Source organism: Mobula birostris, chromosome 7, assembly GCF_030028105.1.
Source record: "Mobula birostris isolate sMobBir1 chromosome 7, sMobBir1.hap1, whole genome shotgun sequence".
NCBI lineage: Eukaryota > Metazoa > Chordata > Chondrichthyes > Myliobatiformes > Myliobatidae > Mobula > Mobula birostris.
This window is the reverse complement of record NC_092376.1, coordinates 53718470-53738133: the sequence shown is the minus strand read 5'-3', so window position 1 is coordinate 53738133 and position 19664 is coordinate 53718470. Positions and strand designations below refer to the sequence as shown.

General features: G+C 42.4%; 1 protein-coding gene and 1 long non-coding RNA gene across 4 annotated transcripts in view; one reads left to right on the top strand and one right to left on the bottom strand.

Moving 5' to 3' along the window:
- The window catches only part of LOC140200206 (uncharacterized), a 30038-nt gene that overhangs the window by 6335 nt on the left and 4039 nt on the right, over positions 1 to 19664 (bottom strand). The gene's annotated exons all lie outside the window — the stretch shown is intronic.
- Positions 1 to 19664, top strand: part of LOC140200205 (E3 ubiquitin-protein ligase SH3RF3-like) — a 348769-nt gene that overhangs the window by 325846 nt on the left and 3259 nt on the right. For all 3 annotated transcript variants that reach the window (XM_072263173.1, XM_072263172.1, XM_072263171.1), the window contains one exon: positions 13139 to 13479. In XM_072263173.1, the coding sequence (XP_072119274.1) occupies positions 13139 to 13479 (341 nt within the window). The remainder of the gene's footprint in view (positions 1 to 13138; positions 13480 to 19664) is intronic.

The following is a 19664-nucleotide window of genomic DNA, read 5'->3' as shown; positions in this document are numbered from 1 at the left end:
GAAATCTCCAGAAGCCTCCTGACAGTTAACATGCATCAATAGAGACCATGCATGGTTCCTAATGAATGTGCACACACACAGAAGCTGCTGTCAGTTTTATTATGCAAACTTCCAACTTTGCTCTCGCCAATATATCCTGATGAAACAGAAACCTTTCTCTATAGAAGTCATTCTTTGTTTAACAGTCAAGTTGGAAAAGGAACAATTTTCTTCTGGAACTCCTAGTTACGAGTCTAAAGAGTAGCCACTATTGGGAATTACCCAATCGTTTTCCTCAGCAGAAGCATGAAGCCAATGAAATCTAACCAGGATTGTTTCAAAACCTACACTATTAAGGTGCAAGTGACCCAGATTCAGTTTTGCCACTGTCTGTAAAGAATTTCTACGTTCTCCCTGCGACTGGGTGGGTTTCCTCCGGGTGCTCTAGTTTCATCCCACATTCCAAAGATGTTTGGGTTAGTAGGTTAATTTGTCAGATGGGTGTAACTGGGCGGCATGGGCTCGTTGAGTCCGAAGGGCCTGTTACCGTGCTGTATCACTACGTAAAATAAAACAAGAAATATAAATGCTCAAAATCAAACATAAATTCTATCATTGCCGATTTCTGGACCACATTGCAGATCAGTGACTTTGGAGTGCACAAAGTTTTTTTAATTTGGTCTCCTGCCCTATGCAACCAGGAAAGTGCAATTTTCAAAAGCAATGGCTGATATATTTTCTTTGGGCTCTCTCTGCTGATCTGGAGGTTGATTTTCCAGTTTCAGGTGCCTCTCAGATTTGTCTAGTGATATTCTGCTGTAGCGTTTCCAACATGAGTTACTCTTTGGGAGCAAATTCATTATGGTGATTACTAACACTTCCTTACAGTTGAACCTTGATTGTCTTTACATATAATCCAGCAGTTTTGGAAACTTTTCTCTTTTATGTCTGTCATTTGCAAGCACATTTTGCCTCTGCATATTTATCTCTATAACCTTTCCTCTAAATGATCTTGTTTGTTTATTCACTTGATACTACACAATCATTTTTTCACTGGCAAGCAAGCCTTGCAGAATTCTCTCATCCTCAATTTGTGGTGCACAAATAGAGTTTTTTCCTTGTGTAAGCCAGCCAGTTGTGTATCATGACTTTGGTGAAATCTATAGCCATATGGAAATTTCACCAAGACTTATATTTTCAAAAAAATTTCTTTACACAAAGTGTGTATAAAGACACTCCCAGTGTGGCCTCCTGTATATCAGTGAGACCCGGCATAGATTTGGAGATCGCTTCACCGAGCATCTATGCTCCATCTGCCAGAACAAGCAGGATCTCCCAGTGGCCACCCATTTTAATTCCACTTCCCATTTCCATTCCGATATATTCATCCATTGCCTCCTCCACTGTCATGATGAGGCCACACTTAGATTGGAGGAACAACACCATACATTCTGTTGGGTAGCCTCCAATCTGATGGCATGAACATCAATTTCTCAAATTTCTGCTAATGCCCCCCAGCCCCCTTCACCGTTTCCCAACCCCTCATCTCCTTGCCCAACCTTCGCCTCCCTCTGGTGCTCCTCCCCCCTTTTTCTTTCTTTCACGACCTTCTGTCTCTTTCAGCAATCAACTTCCCAGCTCTTTCCTTCATCCCTCTCCCTCCAGGTTTCACCTATCACCCGGTGTTTCTCCCCCCCCCCACCTGTTAAATCTACTCCTCAGCCTTTTTTTTGCCTCCAGTTCTGCCAAAGCATTTTGGCCTGAAACGTCAACTGTACTTTTTTCCATAGACGCTGCCTGGCCTGCTGAGTTCCTCCAGCATTTTGTGTGTGTTGCTCTTTATACAAAGATGTTAGTATATGGCTTAAAATCCATATTGGTGGACGTATGGGAGCCAGTCTAGACCTTCTCTGCTCAATTGATTTTGCCCAAAATTAGCTAATTGAGTACTTTGAGAAAAATGATCGCAAAGAACCAATGAAAAATCTTAACATTATTTTTTTCACTTTTTGATATCCCTAAGTTTCTATTGGTATTATATGTTTACTTGGTCAATCTTCAAGAAGATTTTTCTAAAGTGCTAGTACTGCAGTGCAGTTGCCAAGTGTCTGTTTTTCCAGATTTTTACCAAGTTTTTTTTGGGAGCAGTCTACCTTTACACATTCTTTCAAATGATTCTCAGTGCAGTATTCAAGACTGACAACAGCTGTGCTTCAGTTTCCTTTGCATTGAATACTTAAGTTGGCAAAGACAGAAATGACATAAAAACTGATTACAGAATGTTGTTCTAATTTCCTTTCTTTCCAAATTGCCAATGCATTGTGACAATTTTTAACAAAGAGGAAAAGTCAGTTTGCCTTGCATTTCCCCACACTCAAGATATGAATGTAGTGACTTTGACAGAGTGACTTTTAATATTATGTCCCCCTCATGAATGACCAGCACAAATGGAAAATATCCAATTATTATGGAGCAGTGATGCTTGAATCTCAGAGAGATTAGAGCTGAACCCAAGGTCACTAAAATGACTTATCAGCAATTTTCTACCATTCAGCAAGGGTTTGTTACTGCATATTAACAAGTTGTAAATATGAGTCTTGATCTTTCAGACTGTTGTTATGGTTGGATGAATATCATATGTCCCCATCTGACTGTATTTTAAGCAATTTTCAAAATATAATATGCTTTGTTTGAATTGTACTGATGTGTTATAGGCATGCAGCAATCTGTAATACCAGATATGGTCAAGAAACAATGTAAAGGATATATATAGTATTGAAATGTCAACAACCATTTCTTGAATAGTTGTAATTTGCAATTAGTCCAAATCTGCAGTGATTATATCAGACTCTGTTGCTCTCCCAATAACAGTGTAGGAGTGATTCAGATTTTGCCTGCTGCTAACATAATTGTTATTGCATTTAAAACTGGACCCTAAAGAAAATTGTTGCAAATACTCGTAAGGTCAGAGAAATAAGAACTTGTGTTTCGGGTCAAAGATCTTTTATCAGAAACCTGGGACGACTCGGCCAAGATCGATACTTATCACACCTCAACCAGGACAGCTCCAGCATACCATTCACACCAACATGAATGAGGCAAATGACAAGGGTATGTTTGTCACTGTGTAGATCTGAAGAGATAGTGTTTTAACTATAGATGCCATTAACTACCAAAATATGAAGAGTGCAGTTATTCTGCAGAAATTTATCTGTAAGCAATATGGGCTATGTCTTTAGTTGTGCCGCAAGCTTTTGCTTTACACATTATCTTTAGTGCATGGATAAAGCAGTGTTCAGTGGCTCCTGAATGTCATTTAATGGTAGGGCAGGGTACCTTACTTCGATCAATGGCAAGAATTATACCAAATAGGAACTAGATCATTTTACTGTCATAGGCAATCAAGAATTCAAGTTTCAAAATTGCTTAATGTCATTTCCAGTACACAAGTGTAAAGGAGAGGGAAATAATTGTTACCCTGGATCTGATGCAGCACAATAAAAAGGAAGTTAAAGAACACAATAATAAAAAATAACAAGTATAAACACATAATGTAGCTTATATACATACATAAAGTATGTGCGTAGTGACATCAGACACAAGAGTGCCTGCACGTTAGGTGACCCTGACAGGAAATGATAAAGTCGTGGTGGTGGAGTGGGGTGGGTTAGTGGGTGGAGGTGTTGATCACTCTTACTGCTGGGTGAAAGATACAGTTTTTGAGTCTGATGGTCCTGACGTGGATGCTACTTAGCCTCCTCTCTGATGGGCGTGGAACAAACAAACCGGGTGGGTGGGACCCTTCATGGTATTGCTGGTCGTTTTCTGGTACCTTTCTGAATCTATGTCCTTGATGGCGGGTAGGCTGGTTCCATTGATGTGTCGGGCAGTTTTGTCTACCTGTTGTAGAGCCTTCCTGTTCGCTGCAGTGCAGTTTCCATACAATGCAGCTTGTTAGGATGTTCTCTACTGCACATTTGTAGGAGGTCATGAGTATTGAAGTGCACAGTCTAGCTCTCTTCAGCCTCCTCAGAAAGTAGAGACATTTGTGGGTTTTCTTGATTGTTTAGGATGTGTTCTGGAACCATGAGAGATTGTGTGAGATGTGCGTTCCCAGGAGTGTGAAACTGCTCACAGTTTCTACTGTTGTACCACTGGTTGTGAGTGGTGCAAGTTCTCCTGAAGTTGATAACCATCTCCTTTGTCTTGGTGACATTGAGGAAGAGATTATTTGCCTAGCACCAGGCCTCGAGCTCTTCCACCTCCTCTCTGTAGACTTTCTTATCATTGTTGGTGATGAGCCCCACCACAGTCGTGTCAACGGCGAACTTGACAATGTGATTACCCGGGTGTCTGGTTGTGCAGTCATGTGTGAGCAGAGTGTACAGCAATGTGCTCAGACACAGCCCCGAGGGGCCCCTGTGTTGCGGATGATGGGGAGGGAGAGGCGGTTATGCATCCTGACTATCAGAGGTCTGTTGGTTAGATTAGATTAGATTATCAGATTCGATTAGATTATGAGGACACGCAGTTCTTTTCTATTGTCATTTAATAATGCATGCATTAAGAAATGATACAATGTTCCTCCAGAATGATATCACAAAAACACAAGACAAACCAAGACTGAAAAAACTGACAAAAACCACATAATTATAACATATAGTTACAACAGTGCAAAGCAATACCGTAATTTGATGAAGAACAGACCATGGGCACGGTAAAAAAAAATCTCAAAGTCTCTCAAAAGTCCCATCATCTCGCGCAGATGGTAGAAGGAAGAAAAACTCTCCCTGCCATGAGCCTCCAGCGCCGCAAACTTGCCGATGCAGCACCCTGGAAGCACCCGACCACAGCCGACTCTTGAGTCTGTCCGAAAACTTCGAGCCTCCGACCAGCCCTCCGAAACTGAGCACTGAGCACCGAGCACCATCCCTGCCAAGGGCTTCGACCCCGGCCCTGACAACAGGCAGTAGGCAAAGCCGAGGATTTGGGGCCTTCCCCTCTGGAGGTTCTCGATCGCACAGTAGCAGCGGCAGTGAAGCGGGCATTTCAGAAGTTTCTCCAGATGTTCCTGCGTGCTTCTCACGTCTGTCTCCATCAAATCAGGATTGTGCACAGCTTCCTACTTACAAATACAATATCATTTCGGAGCGGCCGTGTGCGCTATGTCGTGCCGCCATCTTCTCCTCCCCTCCAGTTGTACAGTGGTGTGTTTAGATCAAGGAGTTAAGAGTTGGTTCACTAAGGTCTGTGGGACAATAGTGTTGAATGTGGAATTGAAATCCAGAAACAGTAATCTGATATAGGTGTGCTTGTTTTCTAGAGCTAGGTGCAAGACAGATGCTATGACATCTGTCGTAGAGTAGTTCTCTCAGTAAGCAAATTGATGAATGTCCAATGGAACTTTTGTTATGTGACATTATCAGTTATTCAAAGCACTTCATGATGATTGGCATCAGTACCACTGGCAGTAGTTGTTTACTTCTGGAGGTGTAGAGCTCTCCGGTACGCGGATGACAGTGGATGATTGCAGCATGTGGGAACCTGGATGTGTAAAATGTTGAAAACGTCCGTGAAGACGTTGGTGAGCTGGTGTACATACTTCCTGAGTGCTCGGCCTGGATGTTGTCTGGTCCGGCAGCTTTATGGGGGTTGACTCTCTGCAGAGTCCTTCTCACATCTGCTACTCTTACAGACAGTGGCTGCTTACCTGGAAGGAGGGTAATAGCTTTTGTAGCTGGTACTGTGTCGCGCACCTCAAAACATGCATAAAGGTTGTTTCGAGCGTTGGGGAGGGAGGCATCGCTGGTACAGTCAACAATGTCGATAATGCCCTTGATGCCTAGCCACATTCGCCAGGGATTGTTATCAGATAGGTGTTCCTGAATTTTTTTGTGCGTAGATGGTCTCTGCCCTCGTGTTGCATAAGATGAGGTTGCTCCTGGCTGCTTTTCTGTCTCCAGACTTGAAGACAACATCCTGGTGTTTTTAATCAGACAGGGCTTCCGCTTTGACCATGAAATGACCACTCTTCAGCTACTAACGTCAACATACTTACTGATGTAATTGGTGACAGACGAGGCATATTGTGAAGAAAAAGCATTTCAGGATGTATATTGTATACATTTCTCTGACATTAAATGTACCTTTGAAACGTTTGAAGGTCTGTGTCTTCTCTCATGTGGCGGCCTTCTTGAACATCTGCCCGTTGGTCTGTTCAGAGCAGTACTGAAGCATAGAGGTTACCTCATTAGGCCATACAGTGATGGCTTCTTGACTGGTTTCTCCATTTTCAGTAGTGGTCGGTACGCTGGGATTATCATCATGGAGATGTGGTCAGAGGGGTCAAGATGAGGGCATGGGATGACTTTGGAAGTACCGTGTCTGTTTGTGTAAACGTGGTTCAGTCTGTTACCCTTGTGGTCACGGCAGTGTGTTGGTGGAATTAGGGTAAACTATCCTGCAGGTTAACAGGATGCTTGTTGGTCGAGAGATGATGAGACTGTAAAGCTCTCCCAGTGCACCCTTGGTGTTCGCATTCGGGGAGGAGTAGACAGAGGTGATGAACCCAACAGTAAACTCCTTAAACAGGTCATGTGACTGGTGTTTACCTGTAAGATGTTCAATTTACACAATATAGTGACTGCTAACTGCAGATGATGAATTTGTGCCCCAACCTTTGTTAACATACACACAGATTCCACCTCCAGGGATATATCCCCAACAGGGAGTCCCTGTCCATGCAGTTATACTGAGACCGTTCTGTGATAATCATGGGACGCTTTGTGCTTCAGTCTACTTCTGAATAGGAGGAAAAGTCTTTGGCATCACTCATCGTTAGGTACACACTTAATGTCAGGAGAAGGTCAAATGTGCTAATGTGGGTCATGATTCAAAATCACTGATCCAATTTTACAATCACCTCTGTTTTACCCAGCTTACAAGATCCACTGAAGAATGTTTATTTATTTATCTATTGATTTATTTGTTTGTTTGTTTTCTTATTGACATACAACACAGAGTAGGCCCTTCCAGCCCTTCAAGCCATGCCACCCAGTAATCCCCCAGTTTAATCCTAGCCTAATCATGGGACATTTTACAATGGCTAGTTCTCCTACCAGATGGTATGACTTTGGACTGTGGGATTAAACAGGAACACCCGGAGTAAACCTGTGTGGTCACGGTGAGAATGTATAAACTCCTTACAGGCAGCAACGGGAATTGAACCCAGATCGCTGCTACTGTAAAACGTTGTGCTAACCACTACGCTACCCTGTTGCCCCTTTTTAAAGGACTATATGATCAAAAAAGTGCTACGCAGTTTGAGCTCTGTTTTTTTGCACTGTCGTTATAATAGTAGCAGATAATGTAAATTCCCGAATGTCAGAACTGATTCTGGAGTGGCTGAGATCTGCACAGGTTAGGTGGTTTACTTCTTAACAGAGCCAGGTCCAATATAGCTATGGGAAGACTTTTGCTGATACAGTTGAGAAGGTTTTAAACTAGCTTGGTAGAAAGCAGATGTGTGAGTGAGGGTGAGAAAGAGAGAGAGAAAAATAGGAAGAAAAAAAGGAAAAAAATTGAAGATGCTACCTGAGCTGCTGAGTTCCTCCTGCATTTTGTGTTTGTAAGTGTGTAACGTTCAGGAAATTTACTTTCCAAATTTTCTAAATAAAAGAACATGAAGAGCATGGGAATAACTATAAAATTGACACTAAAATCATCTACTTAAGAGTATCTAGTGTAGCCCCCTGGTAAGCCTCAGGCTCACTCAGCTCACTTCCATCTAGGGGGAGCAGCCTTCGGCCCTGCCAAACTGGGTAATCAAGTTTGTGTGGATGCTGTGTGATGTACCCACCCCGCCAAATAACAGACAATACACCACATGCGATTAAATGATTACACTTTATAGATATTACTGGAAATATGTAATTAATAGAGATAAAATATAAAAGGAAAGTAAAAGGTGCCAAACTTATCAAAGTTCAACCGCTTCGCCACACGGTTGGAGCTCAATTAACAGAGTCTTCTTTCCACCATTCAATCCCCTCCGACCTCCTCGACCCACCGCCTGGGACCAACCACGGTAGTCGACCAGACGCTCCACATGAGTCTGTCTTCGTCTCCTCTCCTCACCAAAGACCCTGGGCCTCGTACTCCTGCTGGGGGTCTGTTCCACCGCCCAACTTACAGCATCACGTCTCCTCTCCCTGTCCCCATCGCACCTTCTGCCCCAAAGCCCAGGAAAAACAATAGCTTACAGATACACAAGAAAGAATAACATCTATCCCAATTGGTTCGTTCTCTCTCTCATCAATAATATAACCCAAACAAGCTGCGAGAGAGAGAAGCACTTTTTCAGCAGTTAACATAACAAGGAAGCCATTTTTATCAGCCTTAGCAGTAACATAAAAGAAGAAACCCCTTACACTAGTTTTGGAGCATATCATATAAGGTAGTGTGTATAATGCCACTGAGGGATTTGTGGAAATTGGGACACTAGTTACATCACAGCTACAATACACCTCATAACAAAGAATGCAATATCACTGGACAGAATGCAGAGGAAATTGATGAGGACTTTGGTAGTACAGAAGAGCATTAGAACCTTAGAACACAACACTGAAAACAAGCCATTTGGCCCTTCTAATCTGGGCCGAAACTTTATTCCGCTAGTCCCATTGACCTGCACCCAGTCCATAACCCTCCAGACCTCTCCCATCCATGTATCTATCCAATTTATTCTTAAAACTTAAAGAGTGAGCCCGCATTTACCATGTCAGATGGCAGCTCATTCCACACTCACACCACTCTCTGAGTGAAGAAGGTCCCCCTAATGTTCCCCCTAAACCTTTCCCCTTTCACCCTAAAGCCATGTCCCCTCATATTTATCTCTCCTAATCTAAGTGGAAAGTGCCGACTCGTATTTACTCTGTCTATACCCCTCATAATTTTGTAAACCTCTATCAAATCTCCCCTCATTCTTCTACGCTCCAAGGAATAAAGTCCTAACCTGTTCAATCTATCCCTGTAACTCAACTCCTGAAGACCCGACAACATCCTAGTAAATCTTCTCTGCACGCTTTCAGTCTTACTGATATCCTTCCTATGGTTAGGTGACCAGAACTGCACACAATATTCCAAATTTGACCTCACCAATGTCTTATACAACCTCACCATAACATCCCAACTCCTGTACTCAATACTTTGATTTATGGATGCCAGGATGCCAAAAGCCTTCTTTATAACCCTGTCTACCTGTGACACCACTTTCAGGGAATTATGTATCTGAACTCCCAGATCCCTTTGTTCTTCCACACTCCTCAGTGCCCTACCATATACTGTATATGTCCTACCTTGATTTGCCCTTCCAAAATGCAACATCTCACACTTGTCTGCATTAAATTCCATCTGCCATTTTCTGGCCCATTTTTCCAGTTGGTCCACATCCCTCTGCAAGCTTTGAAAGCCTTCCTCGTTGTCCACAACGCCTCCAATCTTAGTGTCATCAGCAAACTTGGTGATCCAATTTACCACATTATCATCTAGATCATCGATATGGACAACAAACATCAATGGTCCCAGCACAGATCCCTGAGACACACCACTAGTCACAGGCCTCCAGTCTGAGAAGCAATCATCCACTACCACTCTTTGTCTTCTCCCACACAGCCAATTTCAAATCCAGTTTACAACCTCTCTATGGATACCTAGCGTCTGAACGTTCTGAACTAACCTCCCATGTGGGACCTTGTCAAAGGCCTTACAAAAGTCCATGTAGACAACATCCACAGCCTTTCCTTCATTTACTTTCTTGATAACCTCCTCAAAAAACTCTACAAGATTCGTTAAACACGATCTACCACACACAAAGCCATGCTGACTATCCCTAATCAGCCCTTGGCTGTCCAAATACTTGTATATCCAATCTCTCAGAACACCTTCCAATAATTTACCTACTACTGACGTCAGGCTCACCGGCCTGTAATTACCTCGTTTACTTTTGGAGCCTTTTTTAAACAACAGAAGAACATGACCTACCCTCCAATCCTCCAGCACCGCACCCGTGGCTAAGGACATTTTAAATACTTCTGCCAGGGCCCCTGCAATTTCTACACTAGTCTCTGTCAAGGTCCGAGGAAATATCATGTTAGGCCTGGGGGATTCATCTATCTTTGTTCGCTGTGAGGCAGCAGGCACCTCCTCCTCTTTAATCTCTACATGTTCCATGACACTACTGCTTGTTTCCCTTCCTTCCATATACGCCATGCCAGTTTCCTGAGTAAATACCGATGCAAAAGAACTCCATCTCATGAAGCTCCACACATAGACGACCACTCTGATTTTGTAGGGGACCAATTTTGTCCCTTACTATACTTTTACTCTTAATATACTTGTAGAAACCCTTCGGGTTTACCTTCACATTATCTGCCAACGCGACCTCATGTCTCCTTTTCGCCTTCCTGATTTCCTTCGTTAGTATTTTCTTACATTTTCTATACTCTTCAAATACCTCATTTATTCCTTGTTGCCTATACCTGCTATGCACCTCTCTCTTTTTCTTAACCAGATCCCCAATATCCCTTGAAAACCAAGTTTCCCTATGCCTGCTGACTTTGCCTTTAATCCTGGCAGGAACAAGCAAACTCTGCACTCTCAAAATTTCACCTTTGAAGGCCTTCCACTTACTGAAAACAACTTATCCCAATCCATTCTTCCTAGATCCTTTCTCATTTCCACAAAATTGGTCCTTCTCCAATTTAGAACCTCAACTCAAGGACCAGACCTATCCTTATCCATAATTAACTTGAAACTAATGACATCATCGTCACTGGACCCAAAATGTTCACCTACACATACTTCTGTCACCTGACCTGTATGGTTCCCTAATAGGAGATCAAGTATTACATCTTCTCTCGTAGGTACCTCTATATATTGATTTAGAAAACTTCCCTGAACACATTTGACAAACTCCAAGCCATCTAGCCCAGCGGTCTCCAACTACCGGGCCGCAAAACATTTGCTACCGGACCGCGAGAAAACAATATGATTTGGCGATATGAGTCACCTACACCTTTCCTTATTCCCTGTCACGCCCACTGTTGAGCCATTACGCATGCGAGGTCACTACCCACGCGTCATCCATGTCAGCGCGGGAAGGAGATCAACTCCTCGAGCTTGCAAATGACGGCAGGCTGAAAAGTATGTTTGACATAACATCTCTGCCGGCATTCCGAATCAAAGTCAAGGCTAAATATCCTGAGATAGCCACGAAAACACTGAAAACGTTGCTTCCATTTCCAACATATCTCTGCAATGAACGCAACGAAAACTAAATTGCTGAATAGATTGGACATAAGGAACCCCGTTCAACTATCGCTGTCTCCCATCACCCCTCGATGGGACCGTCTTGTTGCAGGAAAACAAGCCCAGGGCTCCCATTGATTCAGCGATATTGGTGTGTTGCAATGATTTTATATGTTCATACGAGGAAAATATGTGCTGTGTGTTTAATATCCAAACGTTACTTAAAATGTTATGATGCTATTGACTTATATAACCATATAACAATTACAGCACGGAAACAGGCGATCTCTGCCCTTCTAGTCTGTGCCGAACGCTACTCCCACCTAGTTCCACCAACCTGCACTCAGCCCATAACCCTCCATTCCTTTCCTGTCCATATACCTATCCAATTTTACTTTAAAGATAATATTGAACCTGCCTCTACCACTTCTACTGAAAGCTCGTTCAACACTGACTTCAAGCTCCCATGTCCTCCCCGATAATTGACTTATCACTATATTCATGCGAGGAAAATATGCGCTGTGTGTTTAATATTAAATTCGTTAGATAAACCCTTTCAGAGACAGAATTGAGTGTATTAGTCACTTATCACCTATATTCCGGTCGTGATTAACACCCCCCCCCGAACAGAATCGCCAAAAATGATTTGTAGAAAAAGATCGGCACGTACATACGTGCGCAAGTCGTGCATGCGCACTGGTGCTGCACAAGGCTTCATGGTCATTGTAAACCCAACGTATTTGACCGCTACTCTTGTACGTTGGCAACCCTCCACCCCCCCCGCCCCCCCCCACCGGGTCAGCCGGTCCGTAAGAATATTGTCAATATGAAACCAGTCCGCAGTGCGAAAAAGTTTGGGGACCCCTGATCTAGCCCTTTCACAGTGTAGGAGTCCCAGTCAAATATGATTAAGAAAAATAGGTGCATTTTTATTGAATGTATTGAAAAGAGATTAAAATAGAGAGCAGTAAACAATGAGGGCTCAAGAGAGATTAGTAGCCAGGGGAAATAGATTTACATAGCAATACGTAGAAGGGAGTGTAGGTGAATTATTTTTCTCCCAGAGTGATGAGGTTTGGAACTGGCTGCTTGGGGCAGAAGCCCTTGATCACATTTATTTATGAAGCTTTGTACCATGAAGTACAAAACTACTTTGTACCATGTAGGACAGGTCTTTGTCAGACAGTGTAAATTCAGTGGGCCAAATCAGTTCCTTTTATGGCATAAGTTATAGTTCAACTCTCTGCAAACATTTTAGGCTTAATTTTTAAGTTCCTAGTTGGACTTTGTATTGCATAGAATTTGAGGAAAGCGTCATTATATTTTGCTGCAGTTATGCTTCACCTGATGAGAGATCTAAGGAACATCTCTTGGTAATGGCCTCACACTTGTTACTATAACACAGGACATGGTGTTGTGTCTTTTTAACCATTAACCTATTCTGTACATTATACTTCAGATATAAGGACTAGCTGTTTCAACAATAGCTATAGATTTAATCATGTAAAATCCAGGCTGTGTCATATCTTCATACAAGTTTTACAGTTCAACCATAGGAAGTGATTCCTGTGTAACTGGCCAGTTGTATATTCCTGACGGGGCTGGTAATGTACAAGTTTGAACTGGTTTGATAAAGAAGAGAATAAATCCACTAAGCCAGTGGATAATTTGCTTCAATTGCACTTTGATGCAAGATCACTGTTACAGAAGAACTGGATATATAAAAGCTATTGTGGGATTGTAAATGGCCTAGAATCAAAAGCATGTGATCAACTAGAATATAGAGACTGAAAAATTTAAGTATTGTACTCTCTATTGGTTTGTTTCTAAAAACAAGATCTGTTCATTTTAGAAAGAGAAGAAAAGTGGACTCTTAAAGCTTCTGTCAGGAGCCTCAGGAAAGAAGAAGTCTCGCTCACCTCCGTCAATGTCTCCAACTCATGATCCCCCACAAGCAGCAGCAGAGAACACCATGCAGGGAGCCATGGGCCCCGATGTTAGTTCAGTCTCTAGCCATGGCAGGGCTGGATCTTGCCCTTTAGAAAGCGAAATGCAAGGGGCTATGGGAATGGAGCCACTGCACAGGAAAACCGGCTCACTGGATTCCAACTTCTCCATTTCTCCACCCACAAGGCAGCTGTGCTCCTCCATGGTTGCAATCCGTCCAGAGCTGAAGCCACTTCCATGTGAAAGGTAGGCACATAATTTAAAAACATATACTTTTTTTTGTTGCCTTTAAGAAAGTAAAAATGTTAAAGTGAAAATGTAAAGGGCACGTTAAGTCCCCTGTTTTCTCTTTATGGTACAGTGTACGGTAATTTATATAATGACTTTTTACCCATGATCATCACTCGCTTTAAACTCTGCCTTGTTTGAAAATTCTTCTTCACAAAATACCTTGCATCACTCTTGTGAGAATCTGAAGGCAAATCTGTCTTCAGGTGTTAGGAGTTGTGTTTCTGCTCCATATTGTGACGGGGCAGTGAAACCTTTTGTAAGCAAAGTCATTGGTAATAAAACAAAAATGTTCTGCCGGCTTGCATTATGTAAACAGAAAACAACTTCCCCCTTTGCACGCTGATTAAAATGACAGTGAAGTTTCAATCAAGGCTGGAACTGAATCAGTGATACGTTGGTGTAGTCCTATCACAGAGGAGTGACTCGGGTTCAACCCCACTGCTGTCTATGAGGAGTCTGTAATTTCTCCCCATGACTGCATTGCAATCCTCTGGGTGCTCCAGTTTCCTCGGGCGCCATGGTAACGTAGCGGTTAGTGTGACGCTATTACAGCTCAGGCCGTTGGAGTCCAATGCTTAGTTCCAGCAGTACTCTGTAAGGAGTCTCTCAGTATCCTCACCATGGAATGTGAGAGGTTTCTGCAGTTTCCAAAGACATACCTGGTACAGCAGGTTAATTGGTCATTGTAAGTTGCCCCCTGATTAGGTTAGGGTTAAATCGGGGTTGTCAGGGGTTGCTGAGCGGTGCAGGCTCATTGGGCCTGAGAGGCCTGTTACCATGCTCTATCGCTAGATAAATAAATAAGTAATGTTTTAAATTTGAACCCCATTATCTGGTGTACACTTATATTTATTCAGTGCTAGTTGGTGTGTTTTTGCTAACTTGGGCTCCCACTAACTACCCCTCCCCTCCCCCCAAACAACAATGGCCATGGTCCTACCCAATTTAATATGGATTTACCCTCCTTCATCTGGCAGAAGCCCTGTGCATTAGTACAGATCTTCTGCTGCCGGTCAGTGCTGGACTTGCCAGCAATGCCCTCATCATGTGAATGTAAAGAAACGTTTTTCAATTTATGATGAGAGAAGTTTCATGTGAGTTGGTTCAAAATAATTAGAAAGACAAAATCTTAGCACATTGCATCTTCTGTCCAAAAGTCAGATTATCTTATGTCAACTTTGATTATGAAAGCAGTCCACTTAGCTGTTGCCATTACTTTTCAACTACGTACAAGATACAAATAGCAAACTAGCGAAGACATTGTCAATTGAATGTAAAGTCCAGAGTCCAGAGGAATGAGGTAATCAGCGCGTGAGATTTGTGCAAAAGGAATGATGTAGCAGTAGAAAATTACATTGATCTCAGTAGTAATTGCAAAAATGTATCCAAAAAAGTAACTAGACCAAAGACTTCATCTACATAATTTGTGCAATCTGGCTGGTGTCCTGTTGGAATAAGAACATGGTGTTGTCAGAGATCTGACAAGAAAATGGAACATTTCCAATGCTTGTTCTTGGAATAGATTCCAAGCTTTTATTCCTGTTTACTCAAGGGATAAGAGTATGTTTCACTACTGACAAAATGCTTTGATCAATTTTCTGCATTATGAATTTGGATGTATCATGAACTAAAAGCTAAACAGAACAAGTCAATACGATAAGTTTAATTATCTGAAATGAAAAGCAACATTCACAATGGACAGAGCTATAGACTGGCTCATTTTTTCACAATAATAGAAACCTACAGTATTCTGTGACAAAGGATGATTATTTATTGATGCTGGCTTGTGTTAATGATACCATAAGAATTTGATAAAATTTCTCCTGTAAGAATTTTCCCTGTTCAAGTATGATGTTATAGATCATTTTAATTTCTGCAGAAAGAAACCACAGTTATCACTCAATACCCTTTACAACAAAATTCAGAGGTTCAAAAACATTTTCAACAACTATAAGAGGAATTGTAGTCCCCCACCCTGCTCTCATGACTATACCCTTTCCCCACGCAAAACCACCACGGTGGGCTTCACAGCTGAACAGGTGAGAAGACAGCTGAAACGTCTCAACCCAAGCAAGGCTGCAGGACCGGATGGTGTCAGTACCAGGGTGCTCAAAGCCTGTGCCCCTCAGCTATGTGGAGTACTTCGCCATGTATTCGACCTGAGCCTGAGGCTCCGGAGGGTTCCTGTACTGTGGAAGATGTCCTGCCTCGTCCCTGTGCCGAAGACGCCGTGCCCCAGCGGCCTCAATGACTACAGACCGGTGGCATTGACCTCCCACATCATGAAGACCCTGGAGAGACTTGTTCTGGAGCTGCTCTGGCCTATGGTCAGGCAACACTTAGATCCCCTCCAGTTCGCCTACCAGCTCCGACTAGGAGTTGAGGATGCCATCGTCTACCTGCTGAACTGTGTCTGCGCCCACCTGGACAAGCCAGCGAGCACTGTGAGGGTCATGTTTTTTGACTTCTCCAGTGCGTTCAACACCATCCGCCCTGCTCTGCTGGGGGAGAAGCTGACAATGATGCGGGTGGATGCTTCCCTGGTGTCATGGATTCTTGATTACCTGACTGGCAGACCACAGTACGTGTGCTTGCAACACTGTGTGTCCGACAGAGTGATCAGTAGCACTGGGGCTCCACAGGGGACTGTCTTGTCTCCCTTTCTCTTCACCATTTACACCTCGGACTTCAACTACTGCACAGAGTCTTGTCATCTTCAGAAGTTTTCGGATGACTCTGCCATAGTTGGATGCATCAGCAAGGCAGATGAGGTTGAGTACAGGGCTACGGTAGGAAACTTTGTCACATGGTGTGAGCAGAATTATCTGCAGCTTAATGTGAAAAAGACTAAGGAGTTGGTGGTAGGCCTGAGGAGAGCTAAGGTACCGGTGACCCCTGTTTCCATCCAGGGGGTCAGTGTGGATGTGGTGGAGGATTACAAATACCTGGGGATACGAATTGACAATAAACTGGACTGGTCAAAGAACACTGAGGCTGTCTACAAGAAGGGTCAGAGCCATCTCTATTTCCTGAGGAGACTGAGGTCCTTTAACATCTACCGGACGATGCTGAGGGTGTTCTACGAGTCTGTGGTGGCCATTGCTATCATGTTTGCTGTTGTGTGCTGGGGCAGCAGGCTGTGGGTAGACAGAATCAACAAACTCATCCGTAAGGCCAGTGATGTTGTCGGGATGGAACTGGACTCTCTCATGGTGGTGCCTGAAAAGAGGATGCTGTCTAAGTTGCATGCCATCTTAGTCAATGTCTCCCATCCACTACATAATGTACTGGTTGGGCACAGGAGTACATTCAGCCAGAGACTCATTCCACCGAGATGTAGCACAGAGCGTCATAGGAAGTCATTCCTGCCTCTGGCCGTCAAACTTTACAACTCCTCCCTTGGAGGGTCAGACGCCCTGAGCCAATAGGCTGGTCCTGGACTTATTTCATAATTTCCTGGCATAACTTACATATTACTATTTAACTACTGATGGTTCTATTACTATTTATTATTTATGGTGCAACTGTAACGAAAACCAATTTCCCCTGGAATCAATAAAGTATGACTATGACTAATTGGTTTTGTATCTTAGAAGTGAAAATTAACTTCAGCAAACACAAAAGAGTGGGTAAAATAGAAAAACTAACAGTTGTCATTAAGCACCTCAGCCCAGTACCTTTTCTATGAATTGATTTTCATTTCCTTTGGTGTCTGAGAACTGGTGGATTCATTTCTTCGCAGAGGTTTCTGGAGGATCCTACAGTAGTGCTCACATTTCATGCTGATACTACTGGTGCCTGAAAACTGATAAGTTTTTTTAAAAATAAAAGGCATATATGAAAGCGTAACTAGAGTTTAAGGTTGTGTCTTTCATTTCTCAATCCAGTAACCTCACAGGGAGATGCCAAGGTCAGGAAATAATCTACTTAATAGTAGATAAAAGAAATAAACTAAATAGGATAAATATAAATGTTCAGAACACACAGACTATCTGCCTATGTTTCATTTCAATGCTATCGGAAAATGGAATGCACTGAATAAATAATCTACTGCAGTTTAACTCCAGGCAGTTTACATGTGAGTCCAATGTGAATGAGCCTGAGCTTGCTGCAACTTGCAGAATTTAGCTGAACTGCCTCTCATCTAGTTCTACAACAGCTTTTGGGCCATTTTTAGAACATTAATAGCAGTCTACAGTACTTGACATCACTGGATGTGAGCACTAATGTTTTAATGTATTCAGTCTGTCCACTTATAATTACAGTTGGTTGATTTCTAAAAAATAAATTACTGCTGAAACCCTCAGCCATCCATAAGTATGAGCTAATCCAAAATACTTGCTATCTATTCCCAGACTTGACCACGTCCATTCTTTCTTTTCTTTTCAAATCTTTTTATTATTATTATCCAAAATTTACAAGAGTACATTGAAGTAAACAGCACTTACAATGTATCAAGAAAAAAAAACATTATTATAAAGATCGAAAAAATTTTTGGTGATGGAAAAAAAGAGGAAAAAAAAACCCCACTGAGCAAGAAAAAGTGAGGGGAAAAAACCCATTAGGTGTTCAACCCCGGAGCCATGCGTCATACAAAAAGCTTCTAAAGATAAACATCAAACCGCCAGCAAAAAAAAGAAATGTACCAAAAATTTACAATTAGATCGTGGAGGAAATTATCAATGAACTCAAATGATAATAACGAGCAAATGAACCCCATCTTTTCTCAAAATCAAACATAGGTTCAAAGGTTCGACTTCTAATTTTCTCCAAACTAAGACATAGCTTCATTTGAGAGAATCATTGTGACAAAGTGGGAGCCGATGTATCCTTCCACTTCACGGTAACAAATGCAATAACATGGACCACGTCCATTCATCCATTACACTGCTAATGCTGGTTACACTGGCCCTTATGCCCAAGAATAACCTTAACTCTAAAATAGTAAATTTGATTTACAGTCAACGTGCTTCACTAACTCTGTAATTTCAGCTTCACAATTCCGATTTCTGCATTCTTCCATTTCTGGCCTGGTGCATTCCCAGTTTTTAAATTGGCAATCATGTTCTTAAAACTATTTCCCTCTATCCTTTCTTCCTGCATTACGTCACTTTGTAGAGCCTACCTTTTGAATAAGCTTTAGTCTCCTTCCCTGTCAAACCTTTGAATCATCGTGCAATGATATAAAAATGCAAGTTGTTCTCCTCTAGCTGCAAGTATTTTCCCATCATCATTGAAATCTGCACCATTGCCTTCAATGGGCCAGCAAAGCCTTTGGCCCTCTGAGGAAAGTATCAAAAGCTCAGACCTGGCACAATACTGTGATCTCAGCTCTCCTGTATGCTTCAATGGCATGAACTACCTACAGCATCATTGAGCATTTGGAGCATCATCCCCTTTAGAGGACGATGCACTAGATGAATGTCATTTGGGCTGGTTAAAGTCAGAACCAGTGTCTCCTGTTCATTTCAAAGGAAAGTGCATAACAAGGAGATGTTTGATTGATTTGATTTAGCATGGAGAGTGGGCAGAGAGAAATACACAAAAGACAACAGTAGAATTGTAGAAATAAATTCTCAAGATAGAAAAATGTATTTTTGTACAGTTGTGTCAAATTCTGCATGATGTCAAAAATTGCTGAGATCGTGGAACATGGGATTTCATGAAATATGCAAAAAGTGAGTTTATTTTTAAAAATGGGTTAAACTTGCAACTGACAAAATTCATCATTATATTAAGACCATGATTTGGGTTTGACATTGTATATTCAGCATAATAAAGAAGAGCTGTAAAATAGGCCAAGATCTAGTTTTATTTATAGGATTGTGTGAGAATACCTATTCGAGTCCATTGCTACAAGATTGGGTGAGGATCAGTGCAATAGATGGCCGTGCGCTCGGTCGCGGTGGCCCCTCTGGGTCCAGCTTCCTGCCCATTACACCGCTGGCACTGTAAAGTGCAGCAAAGAAGGCCCTTCATCTCTGGCGGTGTTCAGAGCTTCCTTCATCAGGCTGGTAGCTTCACTATGGCCAGTCATGCAAGTCCCAGGTGGAGACTCAGGAATACCATTGCATTCAGATGTAGAAGAATTCTTCATTGCTGTTTCCCTAACTATTTTGTTTCACCAGTCAGGGTTGTTA